Consider the following 18,785-nt stretch of genomic DNA (forward strand, 5'->3'; position numbering starts at 1 on the left):
TTTCACAGACCCCAGACTCAGATGAATGAAGGCGATGTATTGAACATTTAAGAGAGAGCAATCAGAAGATGCATCTTCTGCACCTTTGCCCGGAGTGCAGCAAAGACAGACAGCCCCTAATTGGAAACAGGCTGCTACACTTAAGTCAAGGAGCTGCCTTCACATAGGTTTGTTCAGGCAAACTGAACCTTGTGTACATTTAATGAATAGATTGTACTAAACCTTATATATAAGAAGTGCTGTGACACCATCTTACAAATTTCTCAGCCAGACAGAAACTGTTCCATGAAGTGTGAATTTTTGTTACTACTCAACCAAAAAAGCAGGTTTTCTATATGTTTTAGAACATATAAGTAGCTGATTAGGACAAAGCTGTGCTAATCTGATTTATCACGTGCTTTTTGTAAAAGCAATTAGGTATGGGATTCCCAAAGGACTTTCCAAGAAAGGGTCCAGCAAAGATAATTACTGAACGTATATCGATACTGCTGTGGAATTAGCATCAGAAACTTGTGTTCAGAAACCCCTCCTATATTAGCTTTATGATTTGACAAGCTAACCAACTTTGTCCCAACTTTGCTTAACTAAGCACTTCTTCCCATTTAATGTTATATCACTATACATGAAATAAATGTTAATTACCATCGCTGCATGAACAATCGGTGAAACTGCTGAAATGGAACTCAAGTCCTGCAGCGCTCTACCAGCAAACGCTTCCTGCAGTCTACAGAAGAGCCTGAACCACAGCCAGGGAAGTTAATCCTAGTCTGTACATAGGATCTTGCATCAAGCCAGTACTAGTCTAAAACGTACTGATGAAATCTGGTCTTGTAACGAACGTTGTAAATAAAGCTGAAACTGGCACTGCATCTCTTCTCCCACACACATGTTCTCCTTCAAGTTGTAAACTTCACGGCAGATACAAACCTAGCTACAGAAGGATAGCTGCGCACTGGCATAGAGATAAAGAAAAATGAAACAGACCTACTATGAAACGTGTCACTGAACTAGAGACTTTGGAGCTGAATTTCAGCTGCAATAAATCAACCTGATTTCACGGACCTCTGTCTCTGTCCAGTTAAGCCAGCAAGGCTGTGAATTTGAGTGGACACAAGTTTTGGTATTCATGAGATCTTACAGAAATCCACATGAATCCCATCACTTGCTTTCCATGACATTTCAGGAGAAACTTGTCATTAACCTGCAATAATTACGGGCAGTTCCTCATGCTACTGAAAAAACTTTTCTTCTATTCTACTTTCTGTCTTGTTGGCCTATAGGATGGTCAAACTTTCTAGATGACCAAGAAAAAAATGGCTCATTCTCCATGTATGGTCCGTATTTTGCTACTTACATTTTGTCAGACGAAAACCTAGTACTAACATTTCAATTTTTAGGTCTGATAGAAGAGATTCTTCATCTCTCTAGTGCTTAAACCACGCATTAGAATCACATTGCTACAGCATGCAGAATGCTGCTTGAATGATCCTTATTGTTTGCTTTGGCTACATAAAATTACTACTGAAAAACTATGTACTAAGGGGCCTATCCATTGAAAACATTTTCTTCTATGATTGACTGGTATTAATCATTTTCTTCTTTGACACACAGAGGGACGTATTCAAATAGACTTCAAAACAAGGCTTGATATACATAAGGATTATCCAAGTTTTGAATATTCCTTTCTAAGCAGCGAACATGCAAAAATTGTCAGTGGTTAGTAATGTATATAAACTATTCTAGTTATCGGCAGTAGTACTCGCAAATGAAAAGAAGCAGAAAAGAAAAAAATAAGAAAAATTAGGGACAGTGTGATATGTGACACTTGAAGTGACAGAATTCAGACTTCGTGGTTTTTCACAAAGATCCTTATGTAACTTACTGATGGCTTTGTAGCTAAGGATCCTTCCTACAAGTCATAGCTGCTCATTGCTCAGATATATAGCAGCTTACCTCATGCTGTAACGTTATGTACTGCCTCAGCATTTCTGAACTAGAGCTCTCTGGAGATGGAGACCAAGATGATATGTCTGTACTATGGCTAAGTACTGAAACCTAGCAGACTGCTTGCTTGCTTACAGTTATTTATAAGCTTGTGTGTTTTCAGGATTTACTTATGAAAAGCAATTCCACATACTATCAGTACAATAGCATGGCAATAGTTCATATTTACAGATTGTAATACAGACAGCCCCAAATTCCTTTACAAAGTGTGCGTCTATAAATCAGCCTATAAATCAGCATGTTCACAAACACTGTAAGACTGAAAAGAACGCTGAGTGAAATTGAAAATGCTGAGTATTTAAGTCAGGCGGAACATGTTTGCCCAGACTGGCAAGTTATCATCCAAACAGGACTGCCCACGTCTACTCTGGGCATTTACAGCAATGGACCTACATTAAGGACTTTGTTTTATGACTCCTGCACAGGACCTCTCTGTGGATAATAGCTTAAAACTGAACTGGAACACTGGACTAACCTGTTTTTCACCACTCGGCTTCCTGTAATTCAGCAGTAGCTCCACAGCTCCCACCACCTCTTTCCGTATTGCATACAGCAGAGCATCTCCCACATACACACTGTGGCTCAAAAGCAACTCCATGATCTCCAGATTTTCATTCTCTATGGCTATTAAAAGGGCACTGCGACCAAGAGGATCCATACAGTTAATGTTGATGTTGTAGTAGATCTCTGCCTCTTGCAAGGCATGTTTCACACTGGCATAGTCCCCCTTCTCCACGGCACTGAGGTAGGCCTTCTCTTCCGCCGAGAGCTCTGCCTCCGCTCGCACGATCTGTAATGGGATCCGATCTCTGTACGGTGAATAGTTTACCTTTTTGTAGTATAGCTGGGCCATTGTTCATAGTGACCGGGCAACCTATGGGGGAAGAAGAAACATGCATAAGTGACAAAACAGACAAGCAACCCCTATCTGTTCCTCACAGGGGACAAATTTCCAAAGGTCCATCGCGGTAAAAGCTTCCAATCCCTTTTTAAGCTGTTTTATTCTCAACACAGTGACTGTAACACCCCCTGAGCAACCCCACATTAAAAGGCTAGCTGAAAAAATAAAGGTTACACTACTGCTCAGAAGAGGTACGCAGAATGACAGACACTCAGTATATTTTTTAAATCTGGTTCAAACACTGTGCTATTGATTTCTTTTATCTGGTCAGAAGCATGATCTTGTTTATGGATAATCTATCGCATGTGCAAATAGGTGGATTTCTCATCTTTTCTTTATTTCCTGCTCAATGTTTTTTTCACTTCCCTCCTTTTTCACTGCTGAGCCAGGTCCTCAGCATCTCTGAACTGTCAGTGATGGGAGCTGCTGATTTAGACCCTCCTATTTACAGTAATAAGATTTATTTTGATATTTTTGCTGCTTCTTCTCTGCTTCCATCTCTTAAAATAGGTTTTTATTTTTCTCTAATGTTTACTCTTTGACTAGGTCACAGCTTTATTTTTAAAGCTTGCATGTTTTTAAACATATTTTCTTACTCTCCTCGTATATAAATAGGACCTAAAGACAGGCTGATGTAGAAAGCCACTACCCTTACTCTCCAGAGGCAGTGATGTTGTTTATGGTCTAGGAAAATGAGGAGTAAATCCTGCCCTGGCACAAACGTAGCAAACTGAATGAATTACTGTTCCTTCCCACAGCTCAAAGAGCCTAGCAGCTGACCGAAGTCATAGGAAACATGGGCTGGACAGGTATTGACATGTAAGGAAAAAAGGAGCTATGCTTACTACCTCTGTTCGGCATCAATAAGCCACACCAAATCAGGACCAGGGGACACCAGCAGCTATAACTAATTGGATGACTTATTCCATCTCCTTGCCCAAAGCTCAATGGTTTCCTGCAGCAAATTAGCCAGAGTTTTGTTCCATTTTAGTGCCCTATCCAGGGGAAAGAGGAGGTTTTGACAAAGAGATAATGAGAAGGAGGATCTTGTGGTTCAGGTGCCGAACCAGGAGTGAGATGCCATGGGTTCTGTGTTTACCATCCCACCGCATGCCATAAGGCAACCATGTTCAGCAGAGCCAATTTGCATTTTGCCTTCAGCTCCAGTGTAATGGGCCCGGTGCAGCGGGAGTGGGTGGATCTGAGCTCCAGCCTAGCTGACACTGCAAAATAGTGGGTGGTTGTAGCACACAGCAAAGTTACAGCTGAGAATTTCCTGGGGAGCCAGAGATCTGTAACGACGAGTTTGGCATCTCAAAAAATGTGCTCTCTTAGTACCCTGGTTTCCTACAAGTATGAGAAAAGGTTTTGTTTGTTACATTTCCAGAGTTACAGCTCTCTGCACATATGCTTCAACCTGAAGACACACACAAAGGCGTTAGAGGCAAAGGGACCTATGATCTGAATAGAAACCATCATAAATACATTGGCTTATTTTCTACGGAAATGCTATGCCACTAAAGCTTTTAGAACTAAGGAACAATCTCGAGTGACTTAGGAGCTTGAAGTCTCAATAAACTACATGTATAACCAACTACTCTGATTTTCAAAAGGACTAAGGCTCACAGGTCATGTTTCAAATTTTGTTTTTGAAAATGTTATCCCTGCGGGGTTGTTGTGGTTTAACCCCAGTCAGCAGCTAAGCACCATGCAGCCGCTCCCTCACTCCCCCCCGGCTCCCAGTGGGATAGGGAGGAGAATCGGGAAAGAAGGTAAAACTCATGGGTTGAGATAAGAATGGTTTAATAACTAAAGTAAATATAACACTAACAATAATAATAATAATGAAATATAATAATAATAATGATGATGAAAAGGAATATAACAAGAAAAAAGAAGAGGGGAAAAAAAGAAAAAAAAAAAACCAGTGATGCACAATGCAATTGCTCACCACCCACTGACCGATGCCTGAGCAGCGATCCGCCCCTCCCGGCCAACTCCCCCCAGTTTATATACTGGGCATGACGTTCTATGGTATGGAATACCCCTTTGGCTAGTTTGGGTCAGCTGCCCCGGCCGTGCTCCCTCCCAGCTTCTTGCACACCTGCTTGCTGGCAGAGCATGGGAAACTGAAAAATCCTTAACTTGAGATAAGTGCTACTTAGCAACAACTAAAACATCAGCGTGTTATCAACATTATTCTCACACTAAATCCAAAACACAGCACTGTACCAGCTACTAAGAAGAGAGTTAACTCTGTCCCAGCCAAAACCAGGACAGGGGTCCAGCCAATTCCCACTGAAATACTGACAAGACACAAAAGGATGCAGAACAGGTCTGATAACAAGTAAGGACCAAAGAGATCTTTGGGAAAGTAAGGATAAGCCCAAATGGGAAGGGAAATTTTGTCCTCGAGTGACAATCTGGCTCACAGGAGCAAGGAACACCAGCCGGTGGGACTGGTGGCAGAGGACAGTAGCCACCATGTGGAGGTCTCTGGGGGGAATCTTGTTGGCTCCAAAAAACCTGAGGGATTCTGGTGACAAGTGCAGCTGCTAAAGTAGAACTGGATATTTTTCACTGCTCTTCAGTTTAATTGAATGTTTTGTAGATGGTGAGTAACATTTGCAATGAGTTATAACAAATGTCACCTTATGAAACATCATGCCAGAATTGGATCCCTTTCCTTTCCAACAATTTTGTAGAAAGAAAAGAAAGCTTCACGTATCTTCACTTCTCAGTGAGATCTCATCTCCCAGTACAACCCCAGTCCAAGAAAGCATTTTGTTAATACTTCAAGCACATAAGAAGCTGCAATAAAACCAAACAGGAAAGACTCACAAAATGAATGATTTGCCCTGAATTCTTCTCATGCCATCATCTGCATAGCCTAACAAACACACACTGCTGACTGGGTTTGGAAATGATAGCATGCAGTATCAAAACAAATATATGTCTGCCTGGATTACACGGAACATTTCAGCAAAACCTTTAGCTGTTGAGCCACCTCTCAGCCTGAGATCCAGCACAATTACAGAAGGACTTTCCAAACCTGAAGTCTTTCTCTTCCAAAAACTGGCTAACAGAGCATCAGTCAAACGTGTGAATGGAACGAATGAGCCCAAGGATCGCTGCTCTCTAGCTATCGCTTCCCAATACCACCAGTCTCCCGGGGGCAGCATCTCTTGGTGAAAGAAACAGACAATGCTGGTAGACCCTAAACCACTTGTTTATCCCAGAGTGGTACTGTCTCCTGCTTAACAGTTAAAAAATGACAAAAATATTGATGAAATCCAGGTAAGAAAAGGGGTAGGCAATGCACAGGTGCCTAGAGAGAAGAAACAATGAAGTACTTGAAAGGTACTGAAAATAGAAACATAGTCACATTAAAATTTTGGAATCTGTGCAGAGAGCCTGAAAATGCATGTTTTCCATATGAATTCTCTTCACAGAGAGGCATTTTCTGCTACCTGAGTTAATATTTGGGGCAAGGAAAATTTTTTTCTAGTCTATGCCTGACTGCAGATGCATCAGACTGGCTAACACCAGTGGTGATACCTGCAGCACAAACAGGTGTAGAAAAACTAAGAGAACCACATAACAAACTACACAAGATAAGGGGAAGAGGACTTACCACTCAGTTTGGACTCTATCAACTCTCTCCAGTTCGGTCGCCCTTCTCCCTGAACTATTAGTCCAAATCTTCAAGCCATTTCAGCCTGACACCACTTCTATGTTGCCTGGCACAGAAATGAGAGCTTTAGCCCCTGAAAAGCAGCCATAGCTGGCAGAAACAGCTTGTCTGGCTTGGGGAAGGAAGGTTTCCAGCCGCATTACTTTGTCTAATAACACAAAATGTTTTTTCTATCCCTGCAAAAATTTCTCTGCATCTTCCAACACTCAGTTCAGACGTATCTATCCCCTGCATCAACAGGGCCACTTTTTTCACTCTGAAGAGCGAAACAGCATCACAGCTGCCACAGGTGGGTTTGCTGGGGTCTCCTGCTGCCTGCTTTTGGACTGGACTCTTGGGACGGACATGTTACAATCACAAGGGAATGGTATTACTTCAGTCGAGGGCTGAAAACAATGGCTTTTGCTGAAAACTAAGAAGTGGCTTTATACATGTCACCGTCTGTATGAAATCTACAGTCAGCACTCTCTACAGACACAGCACTGTCCTCAACACCCTTGCGTGTCTCCCACCCTGGATCACGGCTTGATACCAAACGATCAGTTCATCACATGGATGTATCATGTCCAGGTGAACCAGAGATCACTTCAGCACCAAGGGGGAAGAGACAACAGAAAGAACGAAAATTAGCTTTCCTTTCTAATATTTCTTGTTGGAGAGAGAACATAATGAAAATTGCACAAAGGTTAGAGTGATGTCTGGTAGCACGGGAAAAGGCAAGGGGGGCAGCCTGAGCAACGTGTAAGAAGCAGTGAGGAGACGGCAAGGAGAAAGAAGAGCAGGGGAGCAGCACTGAATAGTAGCCATTAGTTAGAGATGTGTTAATGAAGACAGACAGGCAAAGGTCACTCAGCAGCACTGCCTTTTGCCACTAAAAATTTCATGAGTTTTCACTACAAATTTTTTTAGGATCTGCTAGCAGTTGAACCATCCCTCATTTCCCACTTTACACACACAACACACTCCCACATGCCACTGTCTCACGGGAATCAGAATGTCCAGTATGAAATGGGACGAGTATAACTGAAAGGGTGGGAGCCAGTGCCGGTTTACATCCATGTAGTCACTAGGCCCATTATAAAATAGGACCTTCCTGGCTTTTATTTGCTTTTATCATCATTTGACTTTTCATGATGCTGATTAAGAGGTGGAAAAGCACCATTGCTCCTGATTGCTCAGCTCCCTGTGTAATGGAAGCAGCAGAGACTTGTAGGGGTATTGAATTTAGATATCGGAGCTCATCACTCCCAGCTGATGTGAGCATCTGACTACCTGAGGAACAAATCAAAATATTGGATCTTGAACACAAGATCAATAGACAAGAGCTACCATTCCCACTTGATGGGACTCAGTACGAGCAGCCAACTCACATCACACATTAGAGCAGACAACAAAACACCCCATCTGCCAAGTTGCAAATAGAGCGGTTGGTTGTTCCCTCCTACTGGAGCTTCACTCTGACACATGTTGGCAAAACTGTGTGTGTGGCTTTAAATGTCACTACATCCTCTCTCTTGGATTTGCAGAAGGGTTTTTGTGCTGGAAAGCCTGCCTGTATTTTCTATTCTATCATCAGCCCAATAAAAGAACTGATCTCTTGCAACACATCTTACTTCTTCATCCTGCTCTCCTTCGCTCCATCCTTCTCTCCAAGGCTATTTTTTCTTTTTAGTATTTCAGGGAGAGTATTGTCCTCATTCTGCATTTCTAATCTGGACTTCAGGTCTGGAAATCATGGACCGTAACTGCTAAAATGGCCTGACTCTTTCATCATGCTCAGAGGCTGTGTGCTTAGTAATATTGATCTTTTTTAAAAAGGTTATAAACCTGAGTTATGAAATAGTCCAGAAGGGCCAACTTAGGTAAATAATATTACATGTAGTTAATGGAGAAATTGAATTTGTGATTGGATCCTTCTTTTAAGCGCTCTAGATCTTATTTACTAACAATGTCTGACGGAGCTTATACCTTCCACAGTTTGAGGAAATAAAACTGACTTTGTAATATTCTGCAACTCCTTTTCTTTTGCAAAGATACCCTCTTGTTCCAGAAAATTGCTTTTTCCATGGAGTTCAGTGGGAACCAGATTGCAACCCTAAGTCTCACTGCTTCTCATGATGTCTCTGCATCACACTCACCACCTTTTTGGTCAGAAGCAGAAATTTTTCCTGATCCTTTTAAATGCAAAAAGAGCCACTACTGAATAAATGTACAACCTCAGAAGTATTTTAAAATTATAAAATTGCAATGACCTTCTGGTGTATACGGCTGTGTAAATTCCCTTTAGCAAAGGCCCCATGATCTCAGGAAGTTTATATTCAGCTCAGAAGTTATATAAGATATATCATTCCCCTGAACAAGTGCTTTCCAAAACTTGCAGGGTTGCAGTACAACACAAAAATGAGAAGCCGACAGCTAATAAAATTGGAGATGAGTAATCTAGTTTCACTGCCCAAGATGAGTGAAAGGGAGAGCACTAATAGAGTATGTGATAAAAATGCAAGGATGCAGTCGTTCATGATTCACATTGGAGGATATGTCCTTAGAAGATGCAGAGAAAAATTCTTCTTAGAACGTTTTTCACTCATCATCACTTCAGGCGTAGTTAAGAATACATACAGTCACTGAGGTACTGCATGTAACCTTCTAATCTGAGAAGTGTTTGTAAAAGAAGACAACCTCAAACTTCAGATTATAAATTTACAGAAGCCAAAAGAAAATTCTTTGCCAGAAACTCAAAATGTCATAATTTGACTCGAGTCCCAGCTGCAATTCTTAACTTCCTGGGGAGGGTGACAATTATCAAAGATATATATGTTTGATTTGGAAAGGCCAATTCTTTGGTATAATTCTCTTCCGCTGTATAATCAATTGATGAGTCATGGCCAACCCCATATGGGTGTATATATATATGTATATATGAACATATAATTACAAAAGATATCGCATATGTAGTACGCCTGGAGATACCATTGGGCTTAAGAAAGTACCTATTCCTCTCTGACCAATCAGTGGTCCTAACTAAAACTTAGGAATCAAACTCAGTTCTCAGTCTTCTGGCTTTAGGGTGCTCAATCATGTCAGTCCAGGACATCTACGAGGCCGCCTAATGCTGGAGGATGGAAATCTTGGCAGAGCTGAATTCTCTACTAGATGAAGAAGCTCTCTCTGCTGGACACAGCCTTACTGAGAGCCAGTATGACTCTGTAGCACAAACTTGCCCAGGAAGTAAGGAGCATTGCAAAATTTACCACTTTCCATTCCATGTGCAAAGCACTTGGTTTGACCTTGCCTTCTCAAGCAGAGGAGCACAGCTACATATGTATTTCAAAGGAAAATAACAAATCATGACACTCCACCACATATGCTTAAACCCGTGGGGAGAGCCTAAAAGCCAGCATGTAACAGATGTGAATCATGTTGTCTTGGCGAAGAGCTGAAGGGCTCTCCCATGCTCTAGTGATGACTAGAGCAGAACCTAGAGAGAAGAACACAATGAAACTGGCCTCGGTGTCAGGCTGAGCTCTACAGGCCTGAAACACCCCATGGGTTTCGCAGGGGGTTTTGTAGATGCAAGGCTCCACCTCGCCACAGCTCTGCAGAATCAAAGTCAGCTAGCTGGTAGCCAAGGCTGGTATTCAGGATGGAAAAGGAAGATTTAATTTTGGAGAGATGGAAAGTTCCATTATAACTATACTTGTCTGCAGATGTAAGTAAGGAAAATTTGCAGGAAAAGACTTTTGCATTTGTAATATCAAACTGCTGTAGGTGGAAACAAAACTGACAACTTGGCCAGCACACAAGCCCCTCTTCACATCTGGATTGACCTGACCATAGAGAAGAACTCACATCATAAGCCTAACCATTTAAAACGATGAGACGTTTGCTACTCCTTGCTCTCCTCTTCAAGCCAACTATGAATTTTGTTCTGTTCTTGCTAGGTTTCTCTATTGAACCTACTGCTTCAGCACTTCAGTCCTTCATAACGCTGGGGACAGGAACAGACCATTGCGTCACAGGACCAGGATGTTCTCAAAAGGCTTTTTTCCGTGGAGCTGCAGAGGTGGGCTACCACTGATTCACTGCTAGCAATGATCACCTGTAGCAACCCAGAAAAGTTATTCTCTCTTTTGCCCCCAATGGTTCTCTGTCCTCCATCGCCACCTGCTGAGCTTGATGTTCTCTTCAGCAGAACTGTATTTCAAAAAGGTGTTGTCCAGACATTTACGTTTTGTACATCTATGACTTAAATAAGCTAGTTTTTCCTTTAATGGGAAACTTCTTATACGTGTATTTTAGCTGTACTTTAAAATACACAGTGTAACAACATTTCAGTAGATACACAGTCACTACATTTTGTGGGTAGGCTGCTTAATTCATCCAAATGAGTAATGCCCTGAGTTTTAACAGTGCATGGGAAAACACTTCTCTGGGAGACTCTGCTTTGCCATGGAGGAAAAAGATTTGTACTCGCCTGGCTCAGCTCAGCATATTTCTGTTACCTACTCCTCCATCACACATGACTCTTAAGGCCTCTTGCCTGAACAGGATGTACTGGTGTCATTTAAGGGTGAAAGTCACCAAGGAAACAGTATTAGGAAACCCCTAGTTTGTGTTACAACCTTCATTAGCTTCATTAGTTTCAGTCTAGTTGCACAGAAGAAGTTGCAGCATTTCATATTAATCTGGACAAGCCCTGGATATATGGGCTTAAACGAGAATCCATTACAGCCTGTGAGCAAGCTGGTATGAGGCTGCTCAGCCTTACACTGTACAAACAGCACCCTTTCTTGGGAAATGACAGCAAAATCTAATACCAAGCTTGCTTGAATTTATCAAACAGTAAATTCGTTCTATGCACACACATATAGTGTTTGCATTCCAGGAAAGTTGCTAATATGTTTGACTTCAGAGTGCTTTCTCTGGTCTCTGGACAATAATAAACAGGACATCTACTCCTTGCCATTGTGAGTCGCACACAGCCTAAGCAGCCAAGCAGAACATGGGCCCATAGTCATCCCTGGGTTCAGGACAAGCAACATCCTTGTCTATCACCAGCTCTGTCAGTGTGGTCTTTGCAGGGTCTAGGTAGCCCAGATTTGGTTTCATCTGTCCTAAAAGCTACACACAGCTTCCAGCATGTCTTAATGGAAAGGATGACAGAAAAAACCTCTGGTGGAGAGCCAATTGCAAAGCTCGTATTTGGGATGCAGAGGGAGGGGGGAGTATTGACCCATCCCTGGAATATTTCAGTATTACCTGAACAAAAATCAGTCTGGGCTACTAAAATGACTAAAATGACTTCCTGGTGATGGAATGGCTGCAGCACATGGTTTTAGCTACTATTACAATGAAGTATTTACAGTTTGTAATACTCCCACTTCTTTCCACACAGCCCTCACACAGGTGTGAATAAATAAAAATGTACCATTGTGAGGAGCTTAAAAAAAAAAAAAGCAGCCCCGGAATATATTCAAAGTATGTATCTTTGCAAATGCAGACAGAACAGAAAGCTTATTTTGTCTGTCTGACGTCATTGCTCTGTCCCCTACTCTTTTGAGATGGGCTATCTATTCATTTTCCACCATCTAATAACAAAAAAGAGATGTCAACTGAACTGAGAAATACTGTCAAGCAAGCCGCCCCGTTGTCTTATCTGCTAATGCAGCACTAATGTGGCATGGCATCATTATCATCTCTGTGCTCTATGTCCACTGTTTCTGTGCCTGCTGCTTGTAATCTCAAGCTGCTGTAGCTATTGAAGAAGAGATTTTTTTTTTTGCCTGTTCCCACTCTCGCTCAACGAGCGTTGTAATAATTTCTTCAATCAACAAGATAATCTGTGAACATCGTCTCTAGGAGAGCTGATGGCAGTATGGACTGTTAGACCTGCCTCAGCCTGGCTGAAAGTGCAAGTAAACCACCCAGTCGCAAAAGGAAAATACAGGATTATGGCACAGTTGCCGGGATGAGGAAAGGGCAGTTGCAGCAAGCTATAAACAACTAACAGTGACAGTTGTTTAGGCTCTGTTTCTCATCTCAGTAACGGGTGGATTTATTAGTGGTTATCAGTTACCATTTCTGAACAAGCTCTGCTGGAACTGTTTTCATTGGCGCCTGTGTAAAAATACAGTCAAGACCCCACGTATGCAGCAGCCATCACCTGCAGCCCCCTACGCTGACAGTCTCCGGGGTTACTGTGCAGTAGCAACTCTAGCTCTGGCTCCATTTTAGTTTTGTTCCTAATTCTGTCATTCAAACCAGACTGGAGGTTCTTGGAAAGAAAAGGAAAAATCATGTGCTCAATTCTCACAGAAATGTTTCCCAATTGCTAAGAAAGGCTGCTTTAGACAATACTATGTTCACCTGCAGCACCTTCTGGAGATGAGAAAGTGCAAGACCCGTGAATACTGTTTCCCTGAGTTAATTTCCAAACTATGGTAAATATGGAGGGATTAAAAGCCAAATTCCCTGCGGATACAGAACACTGGGGACAGGAACACAAGGAATCTGTGCCCCAAGGGCAGCGAGCACACCACTTGCATTTCGCAGTCATTTGCACAAATGGGACCAAAAAGAGAGTTCCCGATGGGCAAGGAGCGGCTGCCCTGCTCCCATGAGGGTGCTAGTGCCTGGCAGTGACGCTTGCATGCCTGCGCTCTGTGGAAAGGGAACAAGCTTTCAGACATCTCTCCGTCCTAAAACCTTCACAGGAGAAAGAAAGATTTCTTAGGGGCTTCCAGACAGAGGAAGAAAATCCTGAAAAATCCAAATATTTGAAGTCCTTAGAGCAGGTGACTGATTTGAATGCAGCACAACTTGGTGCGGGGGGATTACCTCTCCTTCACTAGCACCAGCCAATGCAGGGCACAGTCCCCTCTCCTGCGGCTGCAGCCACATGGCTGCGCGGCTTCCCCGCCACTTTGGACCCTGGCTGGTTGAGGCGCACCTCGCCAGCAAATTCTGTAGTCTGAGCCACCTGGGTGGTTGTAGGGCTGAGAAGGAGAAACATTTCTACAAGCAAAAGGTCTTGCTGAATGTACCATTTTAAAATTATGGAGACCAAGCATTACAGATTGCAATGGTAGTGCAATCACAGTTTATCTCAGTCATGCTTCTGCACAAGTCAGGCCTGGTCTTAGCATCCTTCACTGCCACTTCTGTTGAGATAGTCTCTTGACAAAATGACTGCCTCGGCTGTGCAGTAAAGCAGGGTACTTTATGGGGAGGTGGAAATGCCATACAGAAAAAAGAAAAGAGAAATCTTCATAGAAAGAAAGTGGGAGGGATCTTCCCCTGACAATGATAATAAACAGAATAGTCTGCAGATAAAATAAAGAAGCAAAGCCAAATCCTAGTTCATTAAGATAGCTCAGGAAAGAGCCTAGAACTGCAAACTGGACAGTTTTTGAAGACCCACAGAAAGGCTGGAGGAGATAAAAACACATTCATTTAAAATGGAAAAATGTTGTTCTCAAGAGAATTAAGCATGCAAATCTAAAAGACATAAAAAATTGCTGCACAGACATAAAGCAGCATGGAAGAGGAGTAACACTGTTATACTGCTTGTAAGTAAAGAAATGCGTAGGGGACGGATATTTGCTTCTATTAATGCCCTAATAAGGTTCCTGAATAATATCTCCAGTACAAAACTTGCCTATTCAACTACCAGATCATTCTTATAAGTCAGAGATTTGGGTCAGAGATTTGTAGAAGTAACCATATTATTTCTTCATCTTTGCATACTTACATTGTGCCCTTTGGCTACCAACAATAACACCCATCTCTTACGTGGCTTTTCAGCCACAGATCTAAAAGTACTTTTTAAAGGACAGACAGCATTCGTCCTCTCATTGTATGGACAGGAAATGCGCAGCAAACAGAAGTGAAGTGACTTGCTTCATCCTTTCACGACAGCAAGTGGTAATTGGCCAGAATTGCCCAGAAATACACTTACACTACACATATATGTATATCTTAATATGTGTAACGGATCCTTTGGTGTCTACTGAGACAAGCACAATGCCAGAGTGATCTGGAGTCAGAATGCCTCCAGGGGAGCTGAGTCACTGAGCCCCTTTAGAGGGATGTGAAATGCTCTTCCCCTGCCCTATTGTTGCCTTCCCTACAGAGAGAACCAAGCAGGAGCTTTGCCTCTGCCCACACCTGCTCCTCACCTTACAGCCAGCCACTGTGGTTAACAGGAACACTGCAGTCTCTCTTCACTGGGCTCATGTCTGAAGTTTGCAGGTGAGTCCTGCCCCATGATCTTGCAGTGGAAGCCTTCTGGCACCCTTTTCCAGTCTCACGGCAGTGACTTCCCTCTCCTGGGGCCCATGCCCTGATGGGAGGCAGTAGTTCTGTCCCATGAAAGGCTGCACAAGAAGTGATGATAAAAAATGGAAATGTCCCACCTTACTAGGGAAACACCTTATTTTAAATATTCCACAGGGCTACTCTGTCACATGCCGAAAAATCTGCAGGACATTATCTTGGGAATTAGTCCCTGGTCTTCCTAAGGGGAGCTTCTCACATGGGCATAGGATGCTTTTTTCTTCCTCCTCAAGTTCTTGTCTGCAGTATAACTTAATGTCGCTGCTTTTTTTTTGTATTTTCTTTCTTCAAGAAACTATTCTAAAATTTTCTCCCATTTTCTTTTGGATTTAACTTTGCAGTTTGCTTCCCTGTTCAGTTAAGTGTTCATTCAAGATATCTCGGTTTTCAAGAGACATCTGAGGTGAGGCTCGTCAGTTTTTCTTCAGAAGAGATTTATTTTGTATGCTCTCAGTTTTAGGCTTAGCTACAGTATAACTGCAGGGGGTTCATGTTTAAATTGAGCTGTATTCCTCTGGCTGCAGGAGTGGGCCTATGCAAAGGAAATGCACAAATCCATAAATAAGGCTTGGCACGATTTCACTGCTCTACTTAATGCCGACACTTGCAAGCTCTGTTTTCCCAAACCTCTTGCTTCCAAATTCCTGCACCTGCTAATTTGTTAATTCTGTTTTCAGTGAGTTTAGACTTGTGTATTCTTAATTATGCTAATGAAAAATAAACTATTTAAAATATCAGTATTTTGCAAACTTTAAAAAGAAAACAGTTAACAAATACCTTGTCCCTGGGTCTGTCTTTACTGTTGGATTCACAGACCGGTCCAGGGCATTACTGTTTCCTCTCCCAGGTTCTCTTGAATGGATGTTCTCCTCCTCCCTCTCAGCTCTCTTCTGACACAGCTTCACTTTCCCCTTTTCTGTCTGATCTCTGCTGAGAGGAAGATCTTGCAGGTTAATGAAAATCATCCCTGAAGTGGTAATTACCACAGCTGTCTCTACTTGTTTTCTTTTCCTCTCTTGATATTGATCTCCTCTCCTCTCCAAAACTCTGTGAAGGCTCTTTGCTTCTGCTGTCTTCCAGCTAGCCCTTGTAACTGGTGTCTGGAACCTGCCGGGAGTTACTGGGGTGCCACAGACCTCTGTCCCTGTCCCATCCTTCGGGCATCTCTCAGATATCTCTGCCAGGCAGGAGAGTTATACTTCTGGCAAAGGAATGAGGCATGAGACAATGTGTGGTCCCTACAAGACAGTGGCTGTGGCCTCCCCTCCCCATGCACCTACAACTTTAACGCACTGCTCTTTTGCTTTCCCTGAACATCACTTTGCAGAATTGGTTTATGTTTTCCTGGCTTCTATATGAAATGTAGGTCAGATCATGGTAGATATACATCAAAATTGTGATTTACTGCACATGAAAGGAATAGTGAGCACTGAACCTGCAAAGAAGAAAGCTGACTGACCGCTTAATTTACCCAAACAACATCTACCTGCAGAATGTCTTTGTTCTTGGCTTCTTGGGGTTTCTTCCTATATGTGCATTCCTGATGCACCTTTAGCTGTACTTTTTATGCGCCTGTCTTTCCTGGATGTCTACGAAGAGCTGCTAAATCGCAGATATACAACATGTAGGATATCATTCTCACCATCTCCCTGACAAGACAGCATTGTTTCTTACAGTACAGATGGCTTACAAGATACTGATCTCTGCCAATGGAGCAGCAATGCACTATCTGTAAAGCGACTCTGAAAGGAACTGTTTTGGCATTTAGATTGAGATTGAGGATAAACCATACCATGCAGTCAGGGCTGAGCAGGCCTGGAGAAGGCCATGTAAGCAGTATCACTCTTAGCAGCGTATCAAGGAGTTGTTTCACCCCAGGAGAGCAGTTTTCCCCAGGGCTGTGTGCTCTCCATAACTGTTCACAGTCTGCACGACTAGACTACACTAGATTACAGTCATGCCATGCTTGTCACTTCCTTGGGAGTCTAGCCACATTTGCTGGGGTTTATTTTCAGCCCTGAGCTTTGGGAGTTCAATAATTACACGAGAATGTGTTCCTCTGGGGAAAAAAAAAAAAAGTTTCTAGCCTCTAGGGTGTGAAGTAAAGAGTGTGAGTCACTGAGTGAACTTCATTGATGCAGAAACCAGACAGAAAGTGTCCCAAATTCTCTAGGTTTAAAAATCTCATTAACTTTAAGCCAAAGTTTGCAGATCGGAGGTATGGAGCAGAGAGGGGAGAAATGGGGCTTTGGAGCCCATGGACTTGGCAGTACCACAGCTGCTTGATTTAGGCATGCCAGACCTTCTCTGCAGGCCACGGCACCACCTTCTCTGTAAGCCCTTTCCTGGCTGGTAAAAACCCAGCACGGTCCGTGCAGCAAGGGATGTCTTTGTGCTCTGCTCTGGTACCAGGCAGGTCAGGGCAACGGTGGCATTTTGCACACTGACTCACGCCCGCGCACTTTAAGGATTGCCTGCTCTGCTATTTATAAAACTAAAAGGTTGTTATCGCTCAGTCAACACAGTGCAGAAGCATCACTGGGTATTCTCCATGAAGGCAGTTTTGTAAGTCCATTAAATCATGCCAGCTAGATATCATACACCCTTGTTCACATGTAGCGTGAGAGGATCCCTTTGATTCAATCAGATAAAACAGCCACCAATTTAACACCACTTTTGGCAGAGGCAAAACGCATTTCTATACATGCCTACTTACAGCCAAGGCCTGCTGAAGCTTCTCTACTCCAAGACACCTCTATTACTGCCATGCAGAGCTTAAAATCAGCTGAGAAAATATGTTACATACTAGACAACTTTAAGCACAGTCATAACTGTGGCTATAGACAGAAATGCAAACAACGTGTATATTACCAGACAGGCACTATTTTCAAATTTCTTTCCTTTTTCTTTAAAGCCCTGGGCCTAAGAGCCCTCCTCCTGCAAATCCTTGCTTAGTAGCACATCTGGTTAGGGCTCCCTGCAAAATAGAAAGTATCATCACCCCCATTTTCTAAGTAAAGAAAAGCAGGAGACACTACCAACTTTCGACAGGAATCCTAGGGCCAGCAAAGAACCTCATTCCACTCCAGGCTCACACCTTAACCACTGACTGACGGCTGAACTACGTGTGGAAGACTGTAGAGGAGAATTAAGGCTTCAGGGTAGCACAGCTGTTTTGTCTACTGATGTTTTGACTAGAACAAGGCACTGGAGCAGCAGATGTACAGTGATGATACACTGCTAGTCTCTTCTGACAGGCACTGTTCTCTCAAATCCTCATTTTCTTTTGCCCTCCTCTTGCTTTTTTTCCTCTTGATTTCTTATCTGAAAGCTTCCATCTACGATGGCTGTGAAGAAAATCTGAAAATGTGGGTATCTGATGCTTAGACAGCTACAGGAGTTAGCAGAGAGCCTGGGAAAGGAACAAAAGGCTCAGATAGGTTTGAACAGTCCCATCCATCTCAGTGAGGGGCTAATTCTGGGGCATGATCATCAAGGTATCAATGCTGATTGCCATTCCAGTCCTTATACAAGAGAGGAGATGGAAAGTTACTGGTTCACATTATTTATCCTTCCTACCTCCACGCTTGGGTGATGTTTGAAGACACTCTCACCTATTTTGCCCCACCTAAAAGGGGCTGCATGAAGAAAATTTGTACAAGAAGTGAACAGAAAGGGAGCTATGCTCAAGGTGTTCACTGAAACACAGGAAACACGCAGACAGAGAATTTAAATAACTAACTATGCAAACTGCTGGAAGGACCACTGCAGATGTCAGACATCACTCAGATGCCATTTCACCTGGCATATGTTACTTTAATGATAGAGACTGGAGAGGCACTTCCACCTTTT

General features: G+C 42.7%; 1 protein-coding gene across 1 annotated transcript in view; it reads right to left on the reverse strand.

Moving 5' to 3' along the window:
- Positions 1–15,795, reverse strand: part of TRPC5 (transient receptor potential cation channel subfamily C member 5) — a 78,751-nt gene extending 62,956 nt beyond the window's left edge. Inside the window, exons 1-3 of the mRNA XM_050901694.1 lie at positions 15,711–15,795; positions 14,777–14,974; positions 2,480–2,878 (exon numbers count right to left, since the gene is read on the reverse strand). Coding sequence (XP_050757651.1) covers positions 2,480–2,857 — 378 coding nt within the window. The 5' untranslated portion in view covers positions 2,858–2,878; positions 14,777–14,974; positions 15,711–15,795. The remainder of the gene's footprint in view (positions 1–2,479; positions 2,879–14,776; positions 14,975–15,710) is intronic.
- Positions 15,796–18,785: the final 2,990 nt, after the last annotated feature.

The sequence above is a fragment of the Gymnogyps californianus genome, chromosome 9 (genome assembly GCF_018139145.2).
Source record: "Gymnogyps californianus isolate 813 chromosome 9, ASM1813914v2, whole genome shotgun sequence".
In the NCBI taxonomy this organism is placed as follows: Eukaryota; Metazoa; Chordata; class Aves; order Accipitriformes; family Cathartidae; genus Gymnogyps; species Gymnogyps californianus.